General features: G+C 43.9%; 1 protein-coding gene across 17 annotated transcripts in view; it reads right to left on the bottom strand.

Annotated features, from left to right (window-relative positions):
- The window catches only part of ARMC8 (armadillo repeat containing 8), a 179,896-nt gene that overhangs the window by 74,514 nt on the left and 80,755 nt on the right, over positions 1-24,627 (bottom strand). For 10 of the 17 annotated variants that reach the window (XM_037909429.2, XM_043523054.1, XM_043523056.1 and 7 more), the window contains 3 exons: positions 23,419-23,511; positions 19,597-19,656; positions 17,515-17,595 (listed from right to left, as the gene is read on the bottom strand). The exons of 2 other annotated variants lie outside the window; for them this stretch is intronic. In XM_037909429.2, the coding sequence (XP_037765357.1) occupies positions 17,515-17,595; positions 19,597-19,656; positions 23,419-23,511 (234 nt within the window). The remainder of the gene's footprint in view (positions 1-17,514; positions 17,596-19,596; positions 19,657-23,418; positions 23,512-24,627) is intronic. 5 more of the 17 variants (XM_037909430.2, XM_037909432.2, XM_043523053.1 and 2 more) reach the window with 3 other exon arrangements.

Below are 24,627 nucleotides of genomic sequence, written 5' to 3'. Positions count from 1 at the left end.
CCAAGCCCTAAGGCCAGAATTTTCAGAATGGCTCAACACCCATGGTTTGGGTCAGATTTTCCAAAAAGCTCAGCAGTCAGTATGCAAGGAGTCCTAGTATGTGATGATGTAATTAAAACAGTTGAAGGCAAAAACCCATTAACTCAGATAAATGCTGCAGACTTAATACTATTTCTGGGAGTTTTGGAAATATACTCTGAAGTTGTCCAGACATGATGAAACAATAAAAAATGTCCCTGTACAATTATAAAAACTCCCTCACTCTCTATATATAAAAATGTAGCTAAATATATATTTTTTTAAAAGAAAACATATGCCTACTCTGAGCTAAGTGATAAAGCACAGACCTGTGGATGTTCAGAGAACTTTCTATAGTTTTGACTGGACTTTCTCTGCCGTGGCCTGATTGGCTGTTTGCGAGGGAGGGAGAAAGAAGGCTGGAGCACTCTCTTCCCCTCAATTTCACTCCACACTTGCCTCTCTTATACTCTTCTCCCCAGCCTTATTCCCCCTCGCCCTCAACCCTTCACTTTTTTTTCCATTTAGCTGATTCCACTCCTAAGTAAACCCATCAAAAACCATGGAACTAACATGACATTTGCTGCCAACACATTTGCTCACTCTGTTTGTATGTTCTACTTCATCACCCATCCTGTGTCTGTCAGGTCTATTTAGATTGTCAGCTCTTTGGAAAAGGGCTCAATTATACAGCACCAGTACAACGGGGCCCACTCTTTGCTGGCCCTTAGACACTACCATAATAAACACGATTAACAAAATAAAAATAAAAACAAACTGCTAAGTCTGATTTGAACATCAGGTTTATTGGGGCTAGGAAATCTGTGGGTGAATATTAATAGTTTCTGAAAAAGCTACTTATTTGTTTATTTTTTTAAAGGACCTATAATACTCTTCAAAATTTGGAAGAAAGCAATTAAACATCAATTGGTAACAAAACACAGAGTCCTGTTTATTGTCTAGATGTGCTCCCCGCCCTAGCAGAGAGCCACTCTTGAAGGCAGCACATTCGAAACCTGGCATATTCTGTAACAAAAGTGGTGGCTGCCATGTGCCCCAGCAACTAAAGACAGTTCTTGACCATAGTTTGAGGGCGGAGCTGAATTGTGCTGGTTATGTTGGAAAGGGCCACTAACCTTTGCAGAAGGTAGGCTCTTGCTATTCCTGAATCAAGGTTTGCCCCCATGAATTCTAACCCTTAGACAGAGGTCAAAGTGGATTTTTGAAAGTCCAACTGCAAGCCCAATTCAAGGAAGGGACCTATGGCGGTGGAGGTTGCTCAAGATGTCAGTTCCAGGAAGGGCCCTTCAGCAGACAATCAAACATGTAAGGAAATACTAAGATACCTTTCCTGTGGAGCAGACTAAAGGGGAGCACTCAGTATTGAAAGTGATCGTGGCAGACAATGGAACATAAGAATCATTTGTGGTATGGGTGGATAGCAATAAGGAAACACGCATCTTGAAGGCTGAGGACTGATAACCAATCCCCTTGCTCTATTAACAGAGTTATTTCTCCAAGTGTCACCATTTTCAATTTCAGTGTCTTCACATAGGTACTGAGTATGGTCTCTAACTGACACTCTTTTTTGGTACCAGAAAGTACCTTGAATAAAATCCCTTCCCTTTGTGCTGCATGAGGACTGGTTCTATGGCTCCCAAATGTAAGAAAGCGTCTATTTCTTGACAAAGCAAGCTCTCATGAGGAGGTCCCTGAAGAGGGATGAGGAAGGGGGGTCTGTTGATGGAAGTGTAGTAAAACAGATGGTGTATCCTTTGGAGATGACATCCAAAACCTACTTCTCCATAGTGATCAAATCCCAGGAGCACCTGAAGCGGTGAAGGAAATAAGGGTGGTAAATCGGTGCAGCTGAAGAGGATGAGGATGGCAATTCGAGCCCATGACCAACCCGTCAAAATTGCTGCTTGGATGTGGACAGCTTCTTTCTATAGAACCTCTGTCTCTTTTGGTGAGATTCATACTATTTCTGAGAAGTAAGGAATTGAGAAGGGTGGGATCTCTGGGCTGTCTGGGACTTGCTGAGCTTCCTCTTGTAGGTGGGTGTGCAAATGCCAACAGAATGTAAGTAGCTCTAGAATCCTTTAATGTTCGCACATACTCATCCATGCTATCTGTGAATTTGAACCCATCAAAAGGAAGGTCCTCTACTGGATTCTGGATTACTTTTGGGAATCCAGAAAGCTGCAACCAGGAAGCTCTTCTCATCACTATCTCTGTAGCGATTGAAAGCGAGACAGTATCAGCAGCATCAAGGGAGGCTTGCAGGGCTGTCTAGGCAAGTACTTGGCCCTCTGCAATAATTGCCTGGAACTGTTCCCTGTGCTCTGTCAGTAGGTGGTCCATGAAAGAGTTCCGTTTGATGTAATTGATGTGGTTGTACTTTGCCATTAACACCTAATAATTTCTGATTCTAAATTGTAAGGAGGCCAAGGAATAGAGACTTCCTCCCCAGTAACTCTAGACACTTGGGGTCTTTTTCATGAGGCGTGGTTTTAGTGTGGTGCTGCCTTCCATGTTCATTAACTGCATCAACTACCAAGGAGTTAGGTGAGGGACAGCAAAATAAAAACTCTGAGTCCTTTGCTGGGACGTACTCTAATGCATCTAGGGGGAATAGAAGTTGGAGTGTACCAGATGATCTTCACTGGGTCCAGAAGAGCATTAACAGGCAAAGCTATGTGAGCCAATGAGGGTGAATGGAGGATATAGAGCAGTTTATGGATAAGGCTCTTTCACCTCCTTGAGAGGAACCTGCAAAGAGACTGCAACTCTCTTGATCAGATGCTGGAAATGTTTAAAATCAGCCAGGAATGAAGGAGGAGGCATGATTGTTTCATCAGGAGAGGAAGAGGAGATGTTGGCCATAGGAGAAACCTCTTCAACAGCTCTAGCTTCCTGCTCCTGGAAAGATTCCTCTTGAGGGTCAGGTCTCCTGCAGGGATCAGGTGATGCAGTCTGCCCCTCTCTATGGTACTGGATGATCTGGAAAGTTGTTGGCAATAAGCCACCCAAAGGTCGCAATATGGCCAAGGAGGTGGTGCACAAGGCATAGGTGGAGGCACCCCAAGGGTGCTCACACCAGCAAGGTATTGGTAAGGGCCACGAGCAAGGGCCACAAGTAGTTACAGCTGCAGCGGAGGCTTCTGGAAAGGGGCCGCTATAGGAGTGAGGGGTAGAACCTTGGATTGACACTTGAGACACCGAGGAAAGGTCTTCATCAGAATCCTCTTCCCAAGCTCACTCTCGAATGGTGGAGCGCCTGGAGAGATCGGAGCTGAAAAGGTCAGTACTGGGCGAAGTTCAGGCGATCTCCATGTTCTCACTCTGAACAGCACATCAGAGCCAAGCAGCAGAGAATGGGTATCTCAGAGGAAACAGAACTCATGCGGTACCAAGAGCGTTATGGATACTGAACCTGTAGTCTGCGCCGAGGTGATCATAGCTAAGGGTGGTGACAGTACTGTAGGTCTTGGACACTCAGTGCAAAGCATGGTCACTGATGTTACTGAAGGTCTTGAGCGCTTAAAACGAAGTGCGATCGGAACCTGAGTGGGCTTCTTCGGTACCCAGGAAGTATAGGAAGGAGGAAGAGGCTTTCTGGCTGCCTCGGTCTGTTAACAGTACTGATGGCCTTTCCAGGCCCGAAGCCTGACCAACTTTCAATCTAGCTGTGCCCTGAGTACTTGAGGAGCTAGCAGCCTCCTGGGTACCTGATTGGTGAGCCAGGGGGTGCCAGGGTAGCTGACGATACCAATGACCTCATCTTTTTAGAGGTAGTTTCTTTACCTGTTGAGCCAGGGGCATGTTCCCATGAGGGCTTATGGGAGGAGTCCTGTGTCTTCCTCTTAGATGACCTGGAGGTGTAGCACTGTGATGTCGTGGAGACAGCAGACTTACTTGGAGACCAACAGGGGTAGGGGTGGTGCATCTCTTGGCCTGGGTCAGAAGCCAGGCATAGAGAGCTCTCCATCATGAGGAGATGAAGCTTTATCTGTTTTTTCTGGCTCTTGATTTGAGTGCCAGAGAAAAAGTTGCACTTGTGGGCAACATGCGATTCCCCAAGGCAACGGATGCAGCAGGAGTGCCCGTAGCTGATCGGGATCACCTCCCAGCATGACAGGCAGTTGAAGCTGGGACAACTGGGCATAACCTCCCAGTAAAAGAAAAATTATCAACCAGCTAATATCTACCTAAATATAAAGAAAATATTTTTTAAAGAAAAGATAAGCTATATTACTACTAACTACAGAAACTAACACTAATACTATTAGTGACTATTAATGAAAGAAGCGGAAAGCTGAGGAAATCTCAATGGGACAACTGCCAGAGCTCCATCTCAGGCTGAGGCAATTGAGAAGCAACTGAGGGTGGTTCACTTGTGCAGTGTTATATAACAATGGCACGGGGCATTGACTGACATGCATGCAGGGGCCGAACGGACACTGCTATGAGAAATCTCTGATCAAAGGCGCAGGGGGTGCTAGCGCACCTAGAATGAAGCAACAATGGGGACACTACTCAAAGAACTCCCTATTTTTGGAAAAACATGTCTGTGTAAATCAGAGGTCCCCAAAGTGTGGGGCGGGAAGGGAGTGCCACCCAGCCCCACCCCAGCTCTGCTCCAGTCCCGCCCACAGCCGCATCCCTGGCTTCCTGTCCCGCCGCAGCTACGTCCCCGCGCCTGGCCCTGGCCCCATCCCCAGCTGTGGCTCTGTTCCTGGCCCAGGGCCAAGGCTGGGGGCAAAGCCTGGAGCAGAGCCACACGAGGCTGCGGGCCCGGCTGCCAGCCCCCACCCCTAAACCAGCTGTGGCTCCGCTCCTGCCCCCAGCCTCAGCCCCCTGACATCTCTCCACATCCGTCCCCTACACCGAGCTGTGGCCCCACTCCCGGCCCCAGCTCTGGGCACAAACAGGGGAAAAGGGGCGGGGGGCACGACCCTCAAAAGTCTGGGGACCGTTGGTGTAAATGCACCCACATAACATGATGATGATGATTTGTACAGTATTGCAGTAATTCCTGGAGCCCACCGCCCCAACTATACTAGGCACTGTAGCAACAGTGAGGAAGACTGTCACCTTGTATGCTGAAATAGTTACTGCTACATAGGATATGGGGAAAATATTGGCAAATCAATTAACTAGTTAAGGATAATCTCACCACCACCTTCAAAAGGATTTAGGCTAATCACAGATCCCGCGTGAGCCCCTAAAGTGGATACAGGCAGATTGGCTGTTTGTACTGGAACCATAAACAAACAAAAAACTCACTATGAGTTTTTTTGTACTTACTGTTGGGGACCTAAGACCCAGATACCTCTAATTCTGAGAGGTCTAACAGCTGGCTGTTGGAAGTAGAGAAAAGAAGTGGTCAGTTTTCTAAATGTTGTTTTTCCCCTTCCTCTCATTAATTTCGCTGATGAAGAAGAAGCCTGGATGGCAGTACTAAAATAAAATGCCTACCACATTCGCCCAAGAAAGTTACCACTTTGATAACACAGGTCTGAGATTTCCCACTTATAGTGAAATCCTGAGAAATTCCACCAAGTGTGCCCACAAGACCCACTGTGAAATAGCCACTCACTCATGGTCCCTTCACAGGCACTAAAGGCCACCCTTACCTGATACCAGATCCAGCCCATAATCATCAAGGGACTTGAAATTGTTCTCAGGAAGGGAGAATGAAAATCTTATTCTTCTTCCACAGTGCAAATCATATTCTGCTGAATTGTTTGCAATGCCAGTCAGGTCTCAATGCCTAAAGTAAGCATCTTGGAGCAACAAACTTATACTTGACCACAGCAGCTTCCACTACTACAGACGATCTATAAGGCAGGCTGGGAGGAATAGCGAGCAGTAGAACTTAGTTGCATTAAACACATCGGCCCACCATACAGGAAGTAACCAGGACAAAACAAGATGTTTCCATAGCTATTTCACCACCCATTCCAGGTGAGGGTGGAGGGAACAGCTCCCAAATCTAAAAGGGCCTAAAAATTCCATAACAGCAGCCCTGGAGTCACTTGTCATTTCTAGAGTAAAGGGGACAACCACAGACATCCTCTTCACAAAAGGATGCCTTATTCTTCAGAGGAGGGTATTTCTCTAAATCTTCCTTTGATGAGTTGAGTAGAAACTGTGGAAATCTTCCTTTATGTCTGTCAGCCAAGAAGAGAATCTGGCAAGTCATCCTCACAGTTCTCTTAAAAATGCAGCCCAAATCATAGCTTTGGGAAAGGATGTGAGAGGAATGCCTTGACACACAAGGAGCCTGCCTTGACTGAGACTGAGTTGGGAGAACTAGCACAAAGAACGCCGACTTCATTGGTGCATTCACCAGCATCAAATGCATCATGACCACCACTGTTTAAGGCACTAACATCAATGGTATTGACACGTTCATGGCACCCAGAGCTGCAAGCAGGTTCAGCACCTGGAAATCAACACGGCTCTTGGAAACGGTGCCCGATGGCCAGTGCCAGGTTTACAATGGCACCAGTGGCTCCATGGAACTGGGCCCATGCTCAGAAGGGGTCCCGGCCTACTCCACTTGCTCTGCATCCTGAGACCCCGCTCCTCCCCCCACCCACCACTTGCTCCTCTCGGCCTGCCTGCCAGCTGGCCAAGGCCTCCTCTACGCCCCCTGGCCCCACCCCCCTGCTCCTCTCTGCCCCCTGGCAGGACCCCAGTGCACCTCTGGCTCCAGGCCTGTGTGGCCCTGCCTGTCTCCTCAGAGCTGAGCCGCTTGGGACTGGTGCAGAAGCCTGGCCAGTCTCAGCCTCGGGGGACGGACAGTGTGGGGGGTTGGCTGAGCCCCTCAAGGCAAGTGCGTCTTGAGGGAGCCCAGTCGGGGCAGGCCTTGGTCTGGCTTCTCACACCACTCATGAGGGGACGAAGCAATTCCTGACCCCGGGACCAGCCCTGGCTGCGCTGCCGGCTCAGCCCAGCAGACACAGTCACCTCCCTGCAGGGCTGGTGAGTGCAGCCAGGAGGCAGGGCATAGGGGAGTGGGTCTCTGGGGAATCGGGGCCGGGGCGGGGGGGGTTCAGGACTGTGAGGGGGAAGGGAAGATGTGTGTGTTGGGGCAACAGGGAGTGGGGGTTCTGTGGGGGGTGCTGGGCAGTGGAGGTGTTATGCAGGGCATTGTGCATTTCGGGGGGGGGTGCTGGGCATAGTGGTTCTTGGGGGGCTCTGGTCATAGGGAGTTGGGGGGGTGTTGGATGGAGGGCTGCGTGGCATGGCATAAGCCTGCCCCCGAGGGGAAGGGGCATGCAGGCATCACAGGGCCACTGTGCGTCTGGCAACTGGCAGTTTGTAAATAGTGCCCTCGCACTGGGCTGGGCAGAGCGGGGCCGCCCCTGCCACGCCATGCCCCTGCCTGGCCCCTCGGTCTGGGGACTGACATCCCTGTGCCATGCTCCACTGCCTCAATGGGGGCCCACATATATGTTTGGTGCCAGGCTCACAAAAGGTTAATCCGGCCCTACTGATGGCTATACGATCATAGCTAGTGCGCCTATCAGTTAATCAAAGCAACAGGATCCCAGGAGACTGGCCCATAGGGTACTGAATGGAGGCCCTTGGAAGTCTTGAAGACCATGCAAAACATACAAGGGGTATGAAATTTCCCACCACAAATAAAGCTCTAAACTTGAACTTCCAGAGAAGTCACATGGCCTTGACTTGTCATGCACTGTTGCAAAAAAAAAAAAAAGCGCAAACATAATTCTGGAATGTTTTAGCAGGAGTGTTGTAAGCAAGACACAAGTAATTCTTCTGCTCTACTCCGTGCTAATAAGGCCTCAGCTGGAGTATTGTGTCTAGTTCTGGGTACCACATTTCAGGAAAGTGGTGGAGAAACTGGAGAAAATCCAAAGGAGAGTAACAAAAATCATTAAAGATCTAGAAAACATGAACTATGAGGGAAGATTTAAAAAATTGGGTTTGTTTACTCTAGAAAAGAGAAGTCTGATGGGGAACATAATAGTTTTCAAGTACATGAAACGTTGTTAGAAGAAGAAGAAAGAAAAATTGTTCTCATTAACCTCTGAGGATAGGACGAGAAGCAATGGGCTTAAATTGTAGCAAGGAGGTTTAGATTGGACATTAGGAGAAACTTCCTTTCTGTCAGGGTGGTTAAGCACTGGAATAAATTCCCTACATAGGTTATGGCATCTCAGTCATTGGTGGTTTTTAAGAGCAGGTTAGACAAACACCTGTCAGGAATGGTCTAGATAAAAGACAGTTACCTTTTCCGTAACTGGTGTTCTTTGAGATGTGTTGCTCATGTCCATTCCATATTAGGTGTGTGTGCTCGCCACATGCACCATTGCCAGAAGCTTTTTCCCTTAGCAGTATCCATAGGGGAACCGGCTCTGGCGTCCGCTGGAGTGACACCAGCATGGCATGGTATAAGGGGCGCCGCTGACTCCTCCCACCCTCAGTTCCTTCTTGCTGGAAACTCCAACAGTGGGGAAGGAGGGTGGGTTGTGGAATGGACATGAGCAACAGATCTCGAAGAACATCCGGAGCCTGGCATGGCGGACAATGTATGTGCACGCTGCCATGTAACCCAGCAGGCACAGGCAAACCCTGGCTGTAGTCAGGGGGAACACTGAGACCTCCACAATTAGGTCCGTCAACGTCTGGAACATTTCGAGTGGCAGGAATGCTCTGGCACAGGTCGAGTCGAGCACCACTCGGATGAACTCTATTCCTTTGAACCGAAACTAACGTAGACTTTTTGTCATTCACCAGTAGGTCCAGGGAGCGGCACATGGCTTGCAGCACCGCAACATCCTACTGCACTGGGCAGCACAGCATGCGGAGGACGTGACCAGCCCTCTGTGGAGAAAAAAGTGGTTTGGGACTATTTAGAAAAGCTGGACGATCACAAGTCCATGGGGCTGGATGCGCTGCATCCGAGACTGCTAAAGGAGTTGGCGGATGTGATTGCAGAGCCATTGGCCATTATCTTTGAAAACTCATGGCGATCGGGGGAAGTCCCGGACGACTGGAAAAAGGCTAATGTAGTGCCCATCTTTAAAAAACGGAAGGAGGAGGATCCTGGGAACTACAGGCCAGTAAGCCTCACCTCAGTCCCTGGAAAAATCATGGAGCAGGTAGATCCTCAAGGAATCAATTCTGAAGCACTTAGAGGAGAGGAAAGTGTTCAGGAACAGTCAGCACGGATTCACCAAGGGCAAGTCATGCCTGACTAATCTAATTGCCTTCTATGATGAGATAACTAGCTCTGTGGATGAGGGGAAAGCGGTGGACGTGTTGTTCCTTGACTTTAGCAAAGCTTTTGACATGGTCTCCTACAGTATTCTTGCCAGCAAGTTAAAGTAATATGGGCTCGATGAATGGACTATAAGCTGGAGAGAAAGTTGGCTAGATTGTCGGGCTCAACGGGTAGTGATCAATGGCTCCATGTCTAGTTGGCAGCCGGTATCAAGTGGAGTGCCCCAAGGGTCGGTCCTCGGGCCGGTTTTGTTCAATACCTTCATAAATGATCTGGAGGATGGTGTGGATTGCACCCTCAGCAAGTTTGCAGATGACACTAAACTGGGAGGAGAGGTAGATATGCTGGAGGGCAGGGATAGGATACAGAGGGACCTAGACAAATTAGAGGATTGGGTCAAAAGAAATCTGATGAGGTTCAACAAGGACAAGTGCAGAATCCTGCACTTAGGATGGAAGATCCCATGCACCGCTACAGACTAGGGACCGAATGGCTCGGCAGCAGTTTGGCAGACAAGGACCTAAGGGTTACAGTGGACGAGAAGCTGGATATGAGTCAACAGTCTGCCCTTGTTGCCAAGAAGGCCAATGGCATTTTGGAATGTATATTTAGGGGCACTGCCAGCAGATCGAGGGACGTGATCGTTCCCCTCTATTCGACATTGGTGAGACCTCATCTGGAGTACTGTGTCCAGTTTTGGACCCCACACTACAAGAAGGATGTGGAAAAATTGGAAAGAGTCCAGCGGAGGGCAACAGAAATTATTAGGGGACTGGAACACATGACTTATGGGGAGAGGCTGAGGGAACTGGGATTGTTTAGTCTGCGGAAGAGAAGAATGAGGGGGCATTTGATAGCTGGTTTCAACTACCTGAAAGGGGGTTCCAAAGAGGATGGATCTAGACTGTTCTCACTGGTAGGAGATGACAGAACAAGGAGTAATGGTCTCAAGTTGCAGTGGGAGAGGTTTAGGCTGGATATTAGGAAAAACTTTTTCCAGTGTGGTGAAGCACTGGAATGCATTACCTAGGGAGGTGATGGAATCTCCTTCCCTGGAAGTTTTTAAGGTCCGGCTTGACAAAGCCCTGGCTGGGATGATTTAGTTGGGGATTGGTCCTGCTTTGAGCAGGGGGTTGGACTAGATGACCTCCTGAGGTCCCTTCCAACCCTGATATTCTATGATCCTCTTGGATCTGAGACCTGGAGTTGCCCTTGACTAGCCAGTCATCAAGGCACAGGTAGAATTGGATACCCCGACACCTGAGGTAAGCAACCACCACCAACAAGCACTTGGTATACACTCTGGGTGCTGTCGCCAAGCCAAACTGGAGGACCGCAAACTAGTAGTGGTGGGGGCCCATCATAGACTGGAGGAAGCGTCTGTGACCTTGAAAGACTGCTATGTGAAAGTATGCGTCCTTCAAGTCGAGGGCGGCATACCAATCCAGGGTAGGGATGACAGAAGCCAAGGAGATGATGAGGAACCTTAGCTTCTTTAGATACTTGTTGAGGTCCCACCGGTCCATGATAGGCCGCAGACTGCCCTTGGCCTTTGGGATTAAGAAGTACCGGGAACAGAACTCCTTGTTCCTGTACTCAAGAGGAACTTCTTCTACTGCACCCAATTGCAGCAACCTCTTTACCTCCTGTGCGAGGAGACTCTCATGAGAAGGGCCCCTAAAGAGGGATGGGGACGGTGGGGTGGTAGAAGTAAACTGTAGGGTATAACCCTCCGCCACAGTATTGAGGACCCAGCAGTCTGAAGTTATAGCTGTCCATGCAGGGAGGAAAAAGAAAGGTGATTGGAGAACAGTGGGATAGACGGATCTGGGGTAAAGTATGGTAGGTCGCCCTCGAGTGCACCCTCAAAACGCTCGCTTGCCCCCCTGCTTATTGCGGGTCGAGCCCGACTGGGCAGAAGGAGGAGGTTGGTGGCCCGGGCAGCACTTGTAGACCCTACTCTTCTTATGGGGGGCAGGGAGGGGGGCTCCCGGCGGGGTTGACTCCCTTGGCCCTGAGATTGCTCCGGTTTGAACCGCTTATAGGCTGGACCTGGAACGTACAGCCTGAGTTTTCAAGGTAGTGCGGGAGTCCTTAAGGCCATGCAGTTTACTGTCTGTCTATTCAGCAAACAGGGCCTGGCCATCAAAGGGGAGGTCCTACATTGATTGCTGAGCCTCCACTGACAGACCCGAGAGGAGCACCCAGGATGCCCTTTGCATGGAGATGGCTGAGGCCATGGTGCGAGCCACGGAGTCTGCTGTGTCCAAGGCTGCTTGGAGGGCCGCTTTTGCTACAGCTGTGCCCTCTTCAAGGATCACCCGGAATTCCTTCTTGGAATTGGGAGATCTCCCCCTCGTGGACATCTTGGGCTTCTTGGCTGGGGATGGGGATTGGTGCCAGCTAGTAGACAGCACCAGTGGGGTGCTCTGTACTGACGCTGTGGTGCTTGGGGCTGAGTCGGATCTCTGCTCCGGTGCCGGGGTCCACGTCGATTCCATCAGGAGTGCCCTGAGACGGCTGTCTCTCTCCTTTTTCGGTCTGGGTTGAATGACTTACAGATGCGACACTTGTTACTTATGTGTCCTTTTTCTAGACATCTTAAACAGCTAACGTGCAGGTCTCTGATGGGCAAGGGCCGCTTACAACGATGGCATGGTTTAAAGCCTGGGGATGGGGGCATGCCCCATCCCTAGGCTGAGTCCCGTCCTGGACCAACAACAGTAACTCCTCGCTTAACGTTGTAGTTATGTTCCTGAAAAATGCTACTTTAAGCGAGACGATGTTAAGAGAATCCAATTTCCCCATAAGAATTAATGTAAATGGGGGGATGAGGTTCAAGGGAATTTTTTTTTGCCAGAAAAAAGACTATTGTGTGTGTGTATATATATATTCATGCTGCCCTGTAGAATGTGAGGCTACATTAACAACTATGTGTTAATCCTTGAGGGCTCGGCGGAGTGCTAGTTCATCATTTAGCAGTAAGGCATGCCCTAGGAAATATCCCACCCTCTGACTCCACCACCTCAGCCAAGCTTCACAATCATCACTGTTGTGTACAGTATTAAATTGTTTAAAACGTATACTGTGTGTGTGTGAGTGAGAGAGACGGATGCGCATTGCCCCTTTGTATGCTGAACCCACTCAGAATACATTGCCTTTTAAGTAGATCAGCAAGTTGAGAAAGCAGCTGCTCCCAGCAAGCTCCCTCTGTCCTGAGCCCTGTCATGTCCCATCCACTCCGCTCTGTGGAGGTGGGCAGCAGGAGCAGGGGAAGGGGGATACCCTGACATTAGCACCCCTCTTCCCGCCCTCCCCCTCCCGCGCACAGCAAGCAGGAGGCTCCCGGGAGCAGCTCCAAACAGAGAGCAGGAGCAGCACATGGCAGTGAGGGAAGGGACAGCTGAACTGCTGGCAACTGATAGCCTGCTGGGCAGCTGCTGCACGGGGAACTTAGGGAGCGGGGAGCTGATGGGGGGCTGCCAGCCCACCCTGGTTCCAAGCCCCCACCACTAGCTCCAATGGGCTGCTCTTTCTGCAAGCAGTGGGCAAAGCAGGCGGCTGCCAAACAATGTTAAAATGGAGCATTGCGCAACTTTAAGAGAGCACGTTCTCTAATTGACCAGCAATATAACAACGAAACGACATTAACTGGGACGACATTAAGTGAGGAGTTACTGTAACGAGAACTAATACTAAGGGTAAATACTAAATTATATACAACTACTTTACAAAGAAACCTTCGTGAGACACACTGAACTAAGCGAAAGCTAGATGAAGCAGCAGCAGTTCCAGCACCATCACTGGTGGCAAGAAGGAACTGAGGGTGGGGGGAGCTGGCAGTGCCCCTTATACCGCGCCATGCTGGTGTCACTCCAGAGGGCACCAGGGCCGGTCCCCTACAGATACTGCTAAGGGAAAAACTTCCAGCACCGGTGTATGTGGCGAGCACACACACCTAATATAGAATGAACATGACCAACACTCAAAGAAGAATACTTAGTTCTGTCATGACTGCAGGGGACTGCATTAGAAGACCTCTCTAGGTCTACTGCAGTCCCACAATTCTATGACTCTATAATGGATCAGACCAATGGTCCATCTAGCCCACTATTCTGTCTTCCGACAGTGGCCAATACCAGGTGCTTCAAAGGGAATGAATAGAACAGGCAATCAAGTGATCCATCCCATCATCCACTCCGAGCTTCTGGCAAACAGAGACTAAGGACACTTGGAGCATGCTGTTGTATCCCTGCCGCTCCTGGCTAATAGCCATTGATGGACTTATCCATGAACTTATCTAGTTCTTTTTTGAACCCTGTTATAGTTTTGGCCTTCACAACATTCCCTAGCAACGAGTTCCACAAGTTGACTATGTGTTGTGTGAAGAAGTATTTCCTTTTGTTTGTTTTAAATCTGCTGCTATTAATTTCATTTGGTGACCCCTAGTTCTTGTGTTACGAGAAGGAGCGAATAACACTTCCTCATTTACTTTCTCCATACCAGTCATGATTTTATAGACCTCTATCAGATTCCCCCTTAGTCATCTCTTCACCAGGTTGAAAAGTCCCAGTCTTATTAATCTCTCCTCATGCAGAAGCTGTTCCATAACCCTAATAATTTTTGTGCCCTTCTGTGTATCTTTTCCAATTCCAAAACATCTTTTTGAGAGGGGGCGACCAGAACTGCAAGCAGTATTCAAGATGTAGGCATACCATGGATTAATACAGAGGGATTATGATATTTTCTGTCTTATTACCTATCCCTTTCCTAATGGTTCCTAACATTTGGTTAGCTTTTTTGACTGTCGCTGTAGATTGAGTGAATGTTTTCAGAGAACTATCCACAATTATTCCAAGATCTCTGAGTGGCAACAGCTAATTTAAACCCCATCATTATGTATGTATAGCTGGGATTATGTTTTCCAATGTGCATTACTTTGCATTTATGAACACTGAATTTCATCTTCCATTTTCTTACCCAGTCACAATCAATTTGTATACGATTAATGAGAACCTCCATTATGGTGTTTTTAAAAAGTTTCCGTGCAGCTTTCAGATATTTCACTTTGGGGACTGTACCTTTTAATTTCTGCTGAACTAGTTTCCTCATTTTTGTCTAATTCCCCTTTCTGAAATTAAATGCTACTGTGGTGGGCTTCTTTGGTGTTTTATGCCCCACAGGGATGTTAAATTTAATTACATTATGTCACTATTACCAAGCAGTTCAGCTATAGTCACCTCTTGGACCAGAACCTGTACTCCACTTAGGACTAAATCAAGAATTACCTCTCCCTTTATGGGTTCCAGGACTAGTTGCTCCAAGAAGCAGTCATTTAAGGTATCAAGAAACTTTATCTCTGCATCCCACCTACTCAATATGGGGATAGTTGAAATCCCCCATTATTACTGAGTTTTTTATAGCCTCGCCAATCTCCCTGAGCATTCCACAGTCATCCTCACCATTCTGGTCAGGTGGTTGGTAGTATGTCCCTAGTGCTATAATCTTATTATTCAAGCATGGAATTTCTATCCAGAGAGATTCTATTGGACTGTTTGGTTCATTTAAGATCTTTACTATATTTGATTCTCTGCTTTCTTTCACATATATAGTGCTACTCCCCCACCAGCACGACCTATTCTGTCATTCCTATATATAGTCTACCGAGGTATTACTGTGTCCCATTGATTGTCATTTCACCAAGTTTCTGTGATGCCTATTATATCAATATCCTCATTTAATACAAGGCACTCAAATTCATCAATTTTAGTTTACAGACTTATAAAATTTGTCACTTTTTCAGCTGTCTGCCATTATGTGATGTAAATGAATGGGACTCTTTCATTTGACTGTTTCTCCCCTAAGGGACGTCTCTGTCTGAACCATGTACTCCTTCACAACTGTCGGCTTTCCCCCAGCCCTAAGTTTAAAAACTTCTTTATCACCTTTTTAATTTTACATGCCAGCAATCTGCTTCTGTTTTGGTTTATGTGGAGCCATGCTTCCTATATATGCTCCTCCTTTTCCAAAAGGTTCCCCAGTTCCTAATAAAATCAAAACCCCTCCTCCCTTCACCATTATCTCATCCATGCATTTAGACCCTGTAGTTCTGCCCATCTAACTGGCCCTGTGTGTGGAAATGGAAGCATTTCAGAGAATGCTATCATGGAAATCCTAGATTTCAATCTCTTACCTAGCAGCCTAAATTTGGCCTCCAGGACCTCTCCCCTACTTACCCTATGTCATTGGTACCTATATGTATTACAACCACTGGTTCCTCCTGAGCACTATACATAAGCCTGTCTAGATGTCTAGAGACATCTGCAACCTTCGCACGGCAGGAAATTCACCATGCCGTTCTTTCAGTCATCACAAACCCGGTTATTTATATTTCTAATGATCGAATCCCCCATTACTATTACCTAATCATCAAATCTCCCATTACTATTACAATGTGATGGAGGCCTCAGTGACAATGAAAAGGACTCAGGGATTATTGCTGACTACCAACTGAATGTGAGCTTCTCAATGCTGTGGGCAAAAGGGCTGATGTGATTCTTGTACGTACAAATAGGGGAGAATATTGAATATCTAGAGGGAGGTGATATTACTTAGAGTATACAGTACTGGTGGGACCACCACTGGAATACTTTGTCCAGTTCTGGTGTCAACTTCAAAAAGGATGTTGAAAAATTTTAAAGGGCTCAGAGTAAAACTAAAGAATGATTCATGGTCTAGAAAGCCTGCCTTACAATAAAAAATGAAAGTAGCTCAACTACTTAGCTTATTGAAGATTAAGAGGCTACTTGACTATGGTCCATAATTGCCTACGCAGGAAGAAGATACTTGATAGAGGTCTCTGACTGCTAAAAGTAAAGGTATAAAAAGATCCAGTAGCTGGAAATTGAAGTCGTCATAGTTCAGACTGGAAATAAGATGTTAATTTTTAAACACTCAGGTAACTAATCATTGGAACAGATTACCAAGAGATGTGGCAAATTCTACATTACTAGAAATCTTTAAATCAAGACTGGATCTCTCTCTAAAAGGCTAGATCAGCCACAAATTATTGTGACAGATGCAGGAAGTCACTGGGTGAAGCTGTATGGCCCGTTATACAGCAGATCAAACTGGATGATTGCAAAGATCTCTTCTGGCCTTTATACCTATGGATCTGTGAACAGTAAGATACAGTCTCACTCCAAAAGATAACAAATATAGCCTTAGATATATTTAAATGTAGTACTTGAAAAAATCAGGGAATTAACTATTTACTTTCAAAGATTTCATTCTGAAAGTTTATATAGGGTGACATTGTTCAAAGTTAATTATTTGTGTAAGAGGCTCCTTTTCTAAAAACCTTTCATAATTGCTTAGCCTCCGCAAGGTCACAGCACTGACTTTAATCCACAGTCATGTTTTCCACAAGCATATACCAACAGACATAGTTTAAACTATGTATTTACTTACATGTTAGCCCCGAGGGACCAAATTCTCAAAGCCTTAGACAGAACACGTATGCATCTGTGTGTGCACTCAGACATGCAGTTTTGAGTAAAACTGTGGAATTTTGCTCAGCCTCTTTCTTTGAATCAGGCTTTGAAAATTTAGTTTCAGACCGCCAGCAAATAGCCATTAGAGGTACCACTGCCACCAAATCCAAATTCATACAGTGTGAGGTTGTCCCAGAAATACCACTTCACGACAACACTGTGCAATCAAATCAGCATTCTTCATTGGTACTTGACCCATCCAGGATGGATTTCAGAAACAAAAGCATATGGTAGAGCCCAGACTCCAAAGGATTCAGTAGAATAAAAACCACTCAGAGGCCCTTTCAGCTACATAATCAAGTTTTCAACACATACTTGACTTATTTCTATCCAGGTCAGCTCATCTATGCTCCCCTTTTCACCAGCTCTTTCTTTTAAGATGTCTTCATTTTCTTTTGTTAGGCAAAATGGCTGCTTGCCTCTAAGTCAAGCTCTATTTCAATTACTGGATTTTAACTTTATAGAGCACCCAGATATGTTGTGGCAGGTTTCTGTATATCTCTATATACAAGACAAAAACAACAATAGGCACCCAAAAAATGTGTATTGCATACTTTTATATGTGTGTGTGTGTGTATATATATGTATATATGCATACATATAATTTCTATAATTACATTAATACAGATTGCTTTTATAACTGATGTGAAATCAAAATCTCAAGCAGTTTTAATGCCTTACTTTGTAGGACGTGGAACTTAATAGGTGAGCAATATTCTGAACTGCTCCATGGTTAAACAAGATTGTCTGATGATCTGGACCCTATAAAGGGAAAAAAAGGAGTATTTATTCTTTTAAAAACAAATGTGGAAGAGGCTTCCTGTTAAGTGTAACTTCAGTAAGTACTAAAATGCAGGTTTTCCTGCCATTCTTTGCTTTGTACATTGGAAATGTGCTAGTTTCTTTACCGTCTGAAGCTAACTTTCTGTTACATCTGTTGAGCTTGACCTACTTATTGATAGTCATTTTCATTCTCATTCTTGGAAGGAAATACCAAAACTAGAGAGATTAGGAGTAGAGTGAGTGAAGTTATAACATTTTAATTAATGAAGGATGAGTTCTACAATAATTGACAATGGGGATTTTATTTTTCATAGCTGATATAGGGCTGCTAGCAATATACTGTTTCAATCTTTGCAATATTATAGAAGATTCTGCAACACCTCTTCCATTGCAAATCCCATGCATTTTCAGCAATAACAACCCCAGAAAAGATAGCAAGTAACCAATTCTAAAACTGTTCCCATATATCAGAATGTGGATCAACTGACAGTGTGGCGAGAGTAGTGTCTCACTCCTACACTAGTAACTCCTACACATGTAATCTAGATTTTAAAAGTTTTTTATAATACTATTTCAAATACATCAACTGTAAAGACAGCTCAGCAACCTTAAGTACTTAAAGAGTAAGTAAAAATAAGCGTCTGAGGTGTTAAACATTTTTCAGTTTTCAAAAACTCAGTTTGAAATCAATTCAAGTCCAAATACTGATCCCATGTCTCCTCTACAGTACAAAAGTCTCAAGATCTCTGTGGTCTGGCCAGGCTCTATGGAGGCAGAGGAGGAATGGAACCCTCAGGGGACCTCCCACCCTCAGCAGTCTCAGTGAATCATAGGTGATCAGTGAGCTCTTCCTCCCCTGGAAGTTGAGTGCATGACTCTACTCCCACTGCCTCTTCCCATGACAACCCACCTTTGAGGGCAGGACTGCCCCAATCTGCAGAACTGGCTGGCAACTTAAAAACAGAGACATCAGATGGGGATGATGGGCCTCATCGAGACTGAGGACATCTGGAGGAAAAAGGCACAACCCTGACAGACTCCTCCCTGCTCCCATTCCAGGGGATACCTTTGTTCCCCATTCCTCGTTTACACTATACCCCATGGCTGCTTGACAGGAGCTGCTATGCCCTCAAGGCTATAGTGGTCTCTGCTTAGCTTTTGCATGGGAAGAGAAGGGCAGGACCCCCAGTCACCACACACCGCCGCTTTTAATAGCTCCATGTATCCATTCCTGTGGAACAACTCTATGGCCCCTTGCACACCAATCTCATCATCCTCTATACTGGTCAGGCCAGTGTACAATCCCTATATGGGGGAGTAAAAGGACTAGTACTGTCTTTACAAATGTGTAATAGTCAGGTTTTGGCTCATAGAGTTAAATTTCTAAATAGAGTCAACAGCCGTGACAGCATGTGTCACCACAAACTACATAATTCCTAACAATAAACTTCAGTATAAACACCCTAGAATAAAATATGTATCTCCAGTATCTGCTCTGGAGCTCCCACACTGGTATGATGTCTGCTCTGTGCACAGCTTCTGTAGCCATCTGATTGGTTGAAAGAGACAAATGTGGGAAACACCAAATTTGACCTGCAAAACACTGCCTGATTTTCTTGATTGATTTGCAGCCTAAATGCTAATGGTCTTCCTGCCAGAATGAAGATTTCAGTATTCTGTTTCATACTTATACCAACTTGGCACACATGAACTACAGACCTCTGTGCATCTGACAATGGTAGAGACATTTCACTTCCAAGCTTCTGAGGAGTCATTAAAAACAGTTTGTTTTTTTTAAAAGGTATTATGAAAAATATTTTTAGTACTTCATTTATAATTATCCCTTTCCAGAAAAACCATGAAAATTATTTTTACGTATAACATATCTGATGCTTTAAGATGCTTCAGCTGCTACCACTGACAACTTCCTATCAAAAAATGCAATTAAAATACCTTTTTTTGCTGTAGAAAAACACTTACATTGGCACACAGAAGTGGCTGAGGCGATGATTTAAAGCCGCAGCTATGCCAGTGTCGAAGCTGAAGAAGAGATATTAAAAGACGGGGGGAGAAATGAATGAAATTGAAATCAAGAATTGCTTTAACTTGTTTTTGTAACCTGATAAATATATCACTTATCTAGTTCCCATGTGCCAGATTTTCAAAGAGAATCATCTAATTTGTTGTGTGTAAATACCACCATGAATACACAAATGAGTTATTTGTGTGCATTCATGGCTAGTTAGCTGCACAACTAGACATGCATGCAAAAAATATTCAGTTTGGACATGCACTTAAAGTGTTTCCTTGAACAAATCAGGTATGCTTAATATATATATACATATCTTTGAAAATCTGACTTTGTATTAATAGCCCAAATTTAAGAACTCTACTGTCAGGCTTATTCAACAATAAATAGTAACTTGTTTTAAATCTAGACATGTGAAGACTTGATTATACACTATATAACTCATTTTTAATTTCAGATATCTCAGAAACTGTGTCAATAATGAGGGATAATTGCTTTTGTTACTCTGAGTACAATGGTGGAGTTCTAGGACCTATTTTAATGATACTGTGCCTGTCCTCCAAAGATTCAAGGTATTTCAGTTTTAAATCTTCCTTGGATGTAGCATTTGGGGAACAGAAACAACAGTTCTTGATTACACATCATTCATTACTTACAGATCATTATAAAAAGTTGATTTTCAACAAAATAGCATGGCCTATTACAGATGATGTTCAAAAGAACGATTTAACAAACAATTTATGATGACAAACATCAAAAAGACTCGAAAATATCTTTGGATGCTATAGACTCTTATGCAGAAGTTCAACACAAGGCCTACAAACTAGCTACAGCCCACTTACATCCTTAGAATGAGGCTTAAGAGGGATTTAGCTAGTTCATAAGCGTTGTGCTGTACTGCTGCGGGGGGTGAATTTCATTTATCCTGCATAGCTGATCAAGGTGTTATTTAAACAGTAATAGCAATTACATTCAAATGAAATTTCCAGTGCTAATTTTCAAAATTTTGGTACCATACAATCATGCATCAAAAAAATAGGCCTTTTAAAAATAAAAAGCTCACTTTGACAATTAAAAGTAGTAATAAAGCTTCTTCACTTATGCCACCTTCCCTGAAAACAGAATAACTGTGACAGAGAGAACATGAACCCCGAATGCCCTTCCAACGTAAGTTTCAACATGCATTTTACAATGCTTTGTGCATTATTGTACCTTAGTTTTCAATTAACTTGATTTTGTTTATTTTATAGGCAGATGGTGTCCAAGATTTGTATGTAAAGAACAGGCCACCCACTTGTCCCAAGAACCAGCATTCCCCTTCACGTCCATCCAAAATCTCTCCAGAGTCGTCATTCTGTCAGTCATTGCCACTCAATTTTTTTTTTTTAGCTCAAAACTCTCAGTGTAAATAGCAAAAGATATGCCGCAAACAAAAGGAAGTATGCAACCATACTAACAACATTGAATAAGGATTTTCTATCTAAGGAAAACGTCTGCTGTCGTCAGTGAAATTTGAGGTGGAAAAGAGAGAAAAAAGCTGATAGGCAAAGAAGCCTCCCGCGACCTGAGCTGACCTTCTGCCCAGGAAGAGGGAGGCAGTGGGGAACCCTTCACAGGAACACTGGTTCTTAAGAGGAGTGTGGTGTCAGTTATCTTCACAAATGCTAGACCACCTGCCTAGAAAGTAAACAAAGAAAAAAAATACATTGAAGCACAAATAACCCTTTAAAATACATGTTGAAGCTTACCTAAAACCAGTATTCATAGTGAAGTGTTTTCCCCAGAGAAATCAATCAGAAAGATTCTCTCCAGCACACAATCTGTTCAAGGGAAGATAGTAGCTTTCATTAAACAAGCTCAGAACTATTCACGGCCACAGACATATTGAAACTTTCATGGGTGTTTGATATCTTGCCTATCTGTACAAGACAGAAAAACAGGTTTTCTTTAACCCTTGCAAGTATGTTAGACTCTGACATATCAGCTGTCTGGTATTATATCTGAAGGCACAGTAGTAGGGCATTTGTTTTGGTCGCTAGATCTTGTACCCATGGAATAAAGCAGCTAAAAAGAAAAAAAAGGTATTTTCAAGTTTCCCATGAAAATTCTATTTACCTAGAAAAACAAAGATCAAGTTCTTGTCCAATTTAAGAAACAGCTTCAGAAGACCTCAAAGCATCAAAAATTTGCGTCTCTCTTTCTCTTTGTATTATCTGATCCTCTTACCTATTCTAAAACAGTAGTGTTTTCTTGTTATGATTCTGGGATTTATTTTATGTCAACTATTTCATTTACCATTACTCATTTATATTTTCAATCATTCACACTCATGTATTCAGTGTGCCCTACATGCTCATGGTTTCTATAATTTCGTGTGAAAATTTTCAAGGTTTTTACATTTTTGCTGTAAAATGTGACATTTTCAAAATATTCATGGTAAACTAAATGTCCCAATTTTTTCAGTTCAGTGAAAATAGCATACTGGCTATAGAAGACTTTTTTTATTTTTTTCTTAATTAGTGAATGGGGTTTGGTTTAGTTAATTAAATATTTATGATACAGAAAAGTTGGCAAGTTTTACAAAACAGGGCAAGGTGTTCATTTTGTCAGGGAGAGCAAGGCAGAATTCAGCCTTTTCACAGTAGAGTTGGATACTCAAGGGTAAGAGATCCAGTTTTCATATACCTGATTTGGTTGTGTAGTGCTGCTGAGCTACTACTTTCATTTATATGCAAGCTTGTGTTTTATGCAATCAATCCTGTGCTAACACTTCTACAATAATGTGCTAACAATTGTTGTAACACAGCGTTCATTCTAAAGCAAATGTTTCCAAACTATATCTTCTTACTCAGTTTTCAATTGGAATTTTTTTCTTGTTAAAAAACACATATTTGAGAAATCTATTTAATATTCTAAAGGTTCTAATTTTCATCTTATAAGTGACCCCAGAGTAACTGACTAAACTGGATAATCCTTGATTTCATCAAACTAATGCAAGATTATCAGGATTTAAGGTAATGTTGGAATAAAATTCCACATAAAAGATAAATGGGCAGAAATAATAGGAACTGGAGTGTCTTTCTTTCACCATGTTAACCACAAACTTTAGATTAATTTATATATTTCGCTCTAGTGTTCTCTGTGTTGTAACAGTTTTCCTCTACATATCTGATACTTTTGCTAAAAGAAAGCCTCTTTTAAGATCTAAGATTTGAATTAGATCAGTCACTTTAGTTTCAGTTCTCAGTTTAATACAAAATTGCAATTCCATGAGTAGATACATATGCACACTCACTGCATAAGAACTAATGAGGAAGAGTACAATTTTAATACAAGAACACTTTTCATTGGTCTATAATCTCTCAAAATACAAAATATCATGGGTACAAAATGGCTGCCTTGAGAGGACAGAGGCAGTCTGAGCTAAGATTTATTCAATAAATTCCCAAAGCAGAGCAAAAAGAAAAACTGAAATCCTCAAATATAATCATGCTGACAATGAAGTTTTATGTTTCATTCAATTTTTGTTTTTATTTTTTTAGTTAATACACTCTAATTCCCAATAAACCCAAAGTTCTTATTATCTGCAAACTTTACTTTATCCAAGAGCAGTATCTACCTATAATCCCAGAAACACTATCAGCAAATTGCGGGGGGGATTCAGTCTTTATTGTGCTACTGTTCCAGCCATAGAAGTCAATATTATCTTATACAGTTTCTAAATGGCAGAAACACAAGAACCCTCATGGAGAATATTTATTCTCTTTCCTTACTTTGCAGCAATGTGAGAAGATCTGACATATGTATTCTTGAGTATATCGAGACCTACTAAGCAATGCCATGAGGTGGGGGATAACTGTAGCATCCTAGAAATAAGTCAGAAAAGAAAACAGTATTAAAACTAGAAATTTCAGCACCATTAGTCAGCAATCTGTAACTAACAAGCTGCATCCTTAGCTTTTCAATAGTCAGTACCCAAGCCTAAAATGGGGGAGCTGCTGAGACGTACAAGGAAAAAAGACTAGGCCATAAAAGTACTATGGGGGTGATTTTCAAAGAAAATGACAGCTTGGTGCTCAATTCCCATCAAAATTCAATGTTCCTAACTCCCAGCTATGTGTCACTGAAAAATCTCTGCATTAAGTAACCTACTTAGTAAGAAGTCTTGGGACAAAGGAAAAGAGGAATTCCGCTCACTACAAACTGTCACTGACAACAATCACTGAATAAAAAGCTCTCTGTATTTTTGAGACAAAAATCCCCCAGTGGCATTCTTCTCCCAGAACAGTAATTTACTTACCTTCTAATTGGTTATCTCTTAATTCTGAGAGGGTGGGAATGGAGGGAGTGTAGGAAGTGAGGTGCCAGTATAGACAATGGATTTTTTCATCCTCCCACCAGAAGTTGGAGACAAGACATCAAAAGAATTTAGTGATATTGGCCTTCCATCTGACAATCCAATTCAAGAGTTTCCTTTAGTACTGACATAGCACAAGCATGCACACTCATAGTGGGAAAAACTAAACAAAGAGTAATCAGAAGAGAAATCAGAGAGAGAAGGGAGATCATCTTGCTACCTGTTTCTCATTGTTTGGTTCTGTTATGAATCCAATCCTGTTTCTTAAGATCACTACAGTAAGTGAGAAATACCTAAATATTGTTATAAATCAATGAAAGATTTAAGATATCTAACAGATATATTTTAGCAGAAGCCAGCTATAAGTGGGGATGCCACTAGAAGCAGTGGAAGATTAGCAGTTTTTGTAAACTCCGGAAGCCAGCCTCAGCTGAATCATCTCTGAAACAAAGGGTTTGGTTGTTTAAGCAGAGGAGACTAAATATCAGAAATCCCCTTTAACAGGTTGCTTCTATGTTCACTATGACAGATAAACTGAGCCCTTCACCTGGGGAGAGCTGGAGTCAGTAAGAACTGTTGTGATGATCAGATAGGGTAGCTGGAAAGTAACATCCTAAAAAATCTA

The sequence above is a fragment of the Chelonia mydas genome, chromosome 9 (assembly GCF_015237465.2).
Source record: "Chelonia mydas isolate rCheMyd1 chromosome 9, rCheMyd1.pri.v2, whole genome shotgun sequence".
Taxonomy (NCBI): domain Eukaryota; kingdom Metazoa; phylum Chordata; order Testudines; family Cheloniidae; genus Chelonia; species Chelonia mydas.
This window is presented reverse-complemented; position numbering and strand designations above follow the sequence as displayed.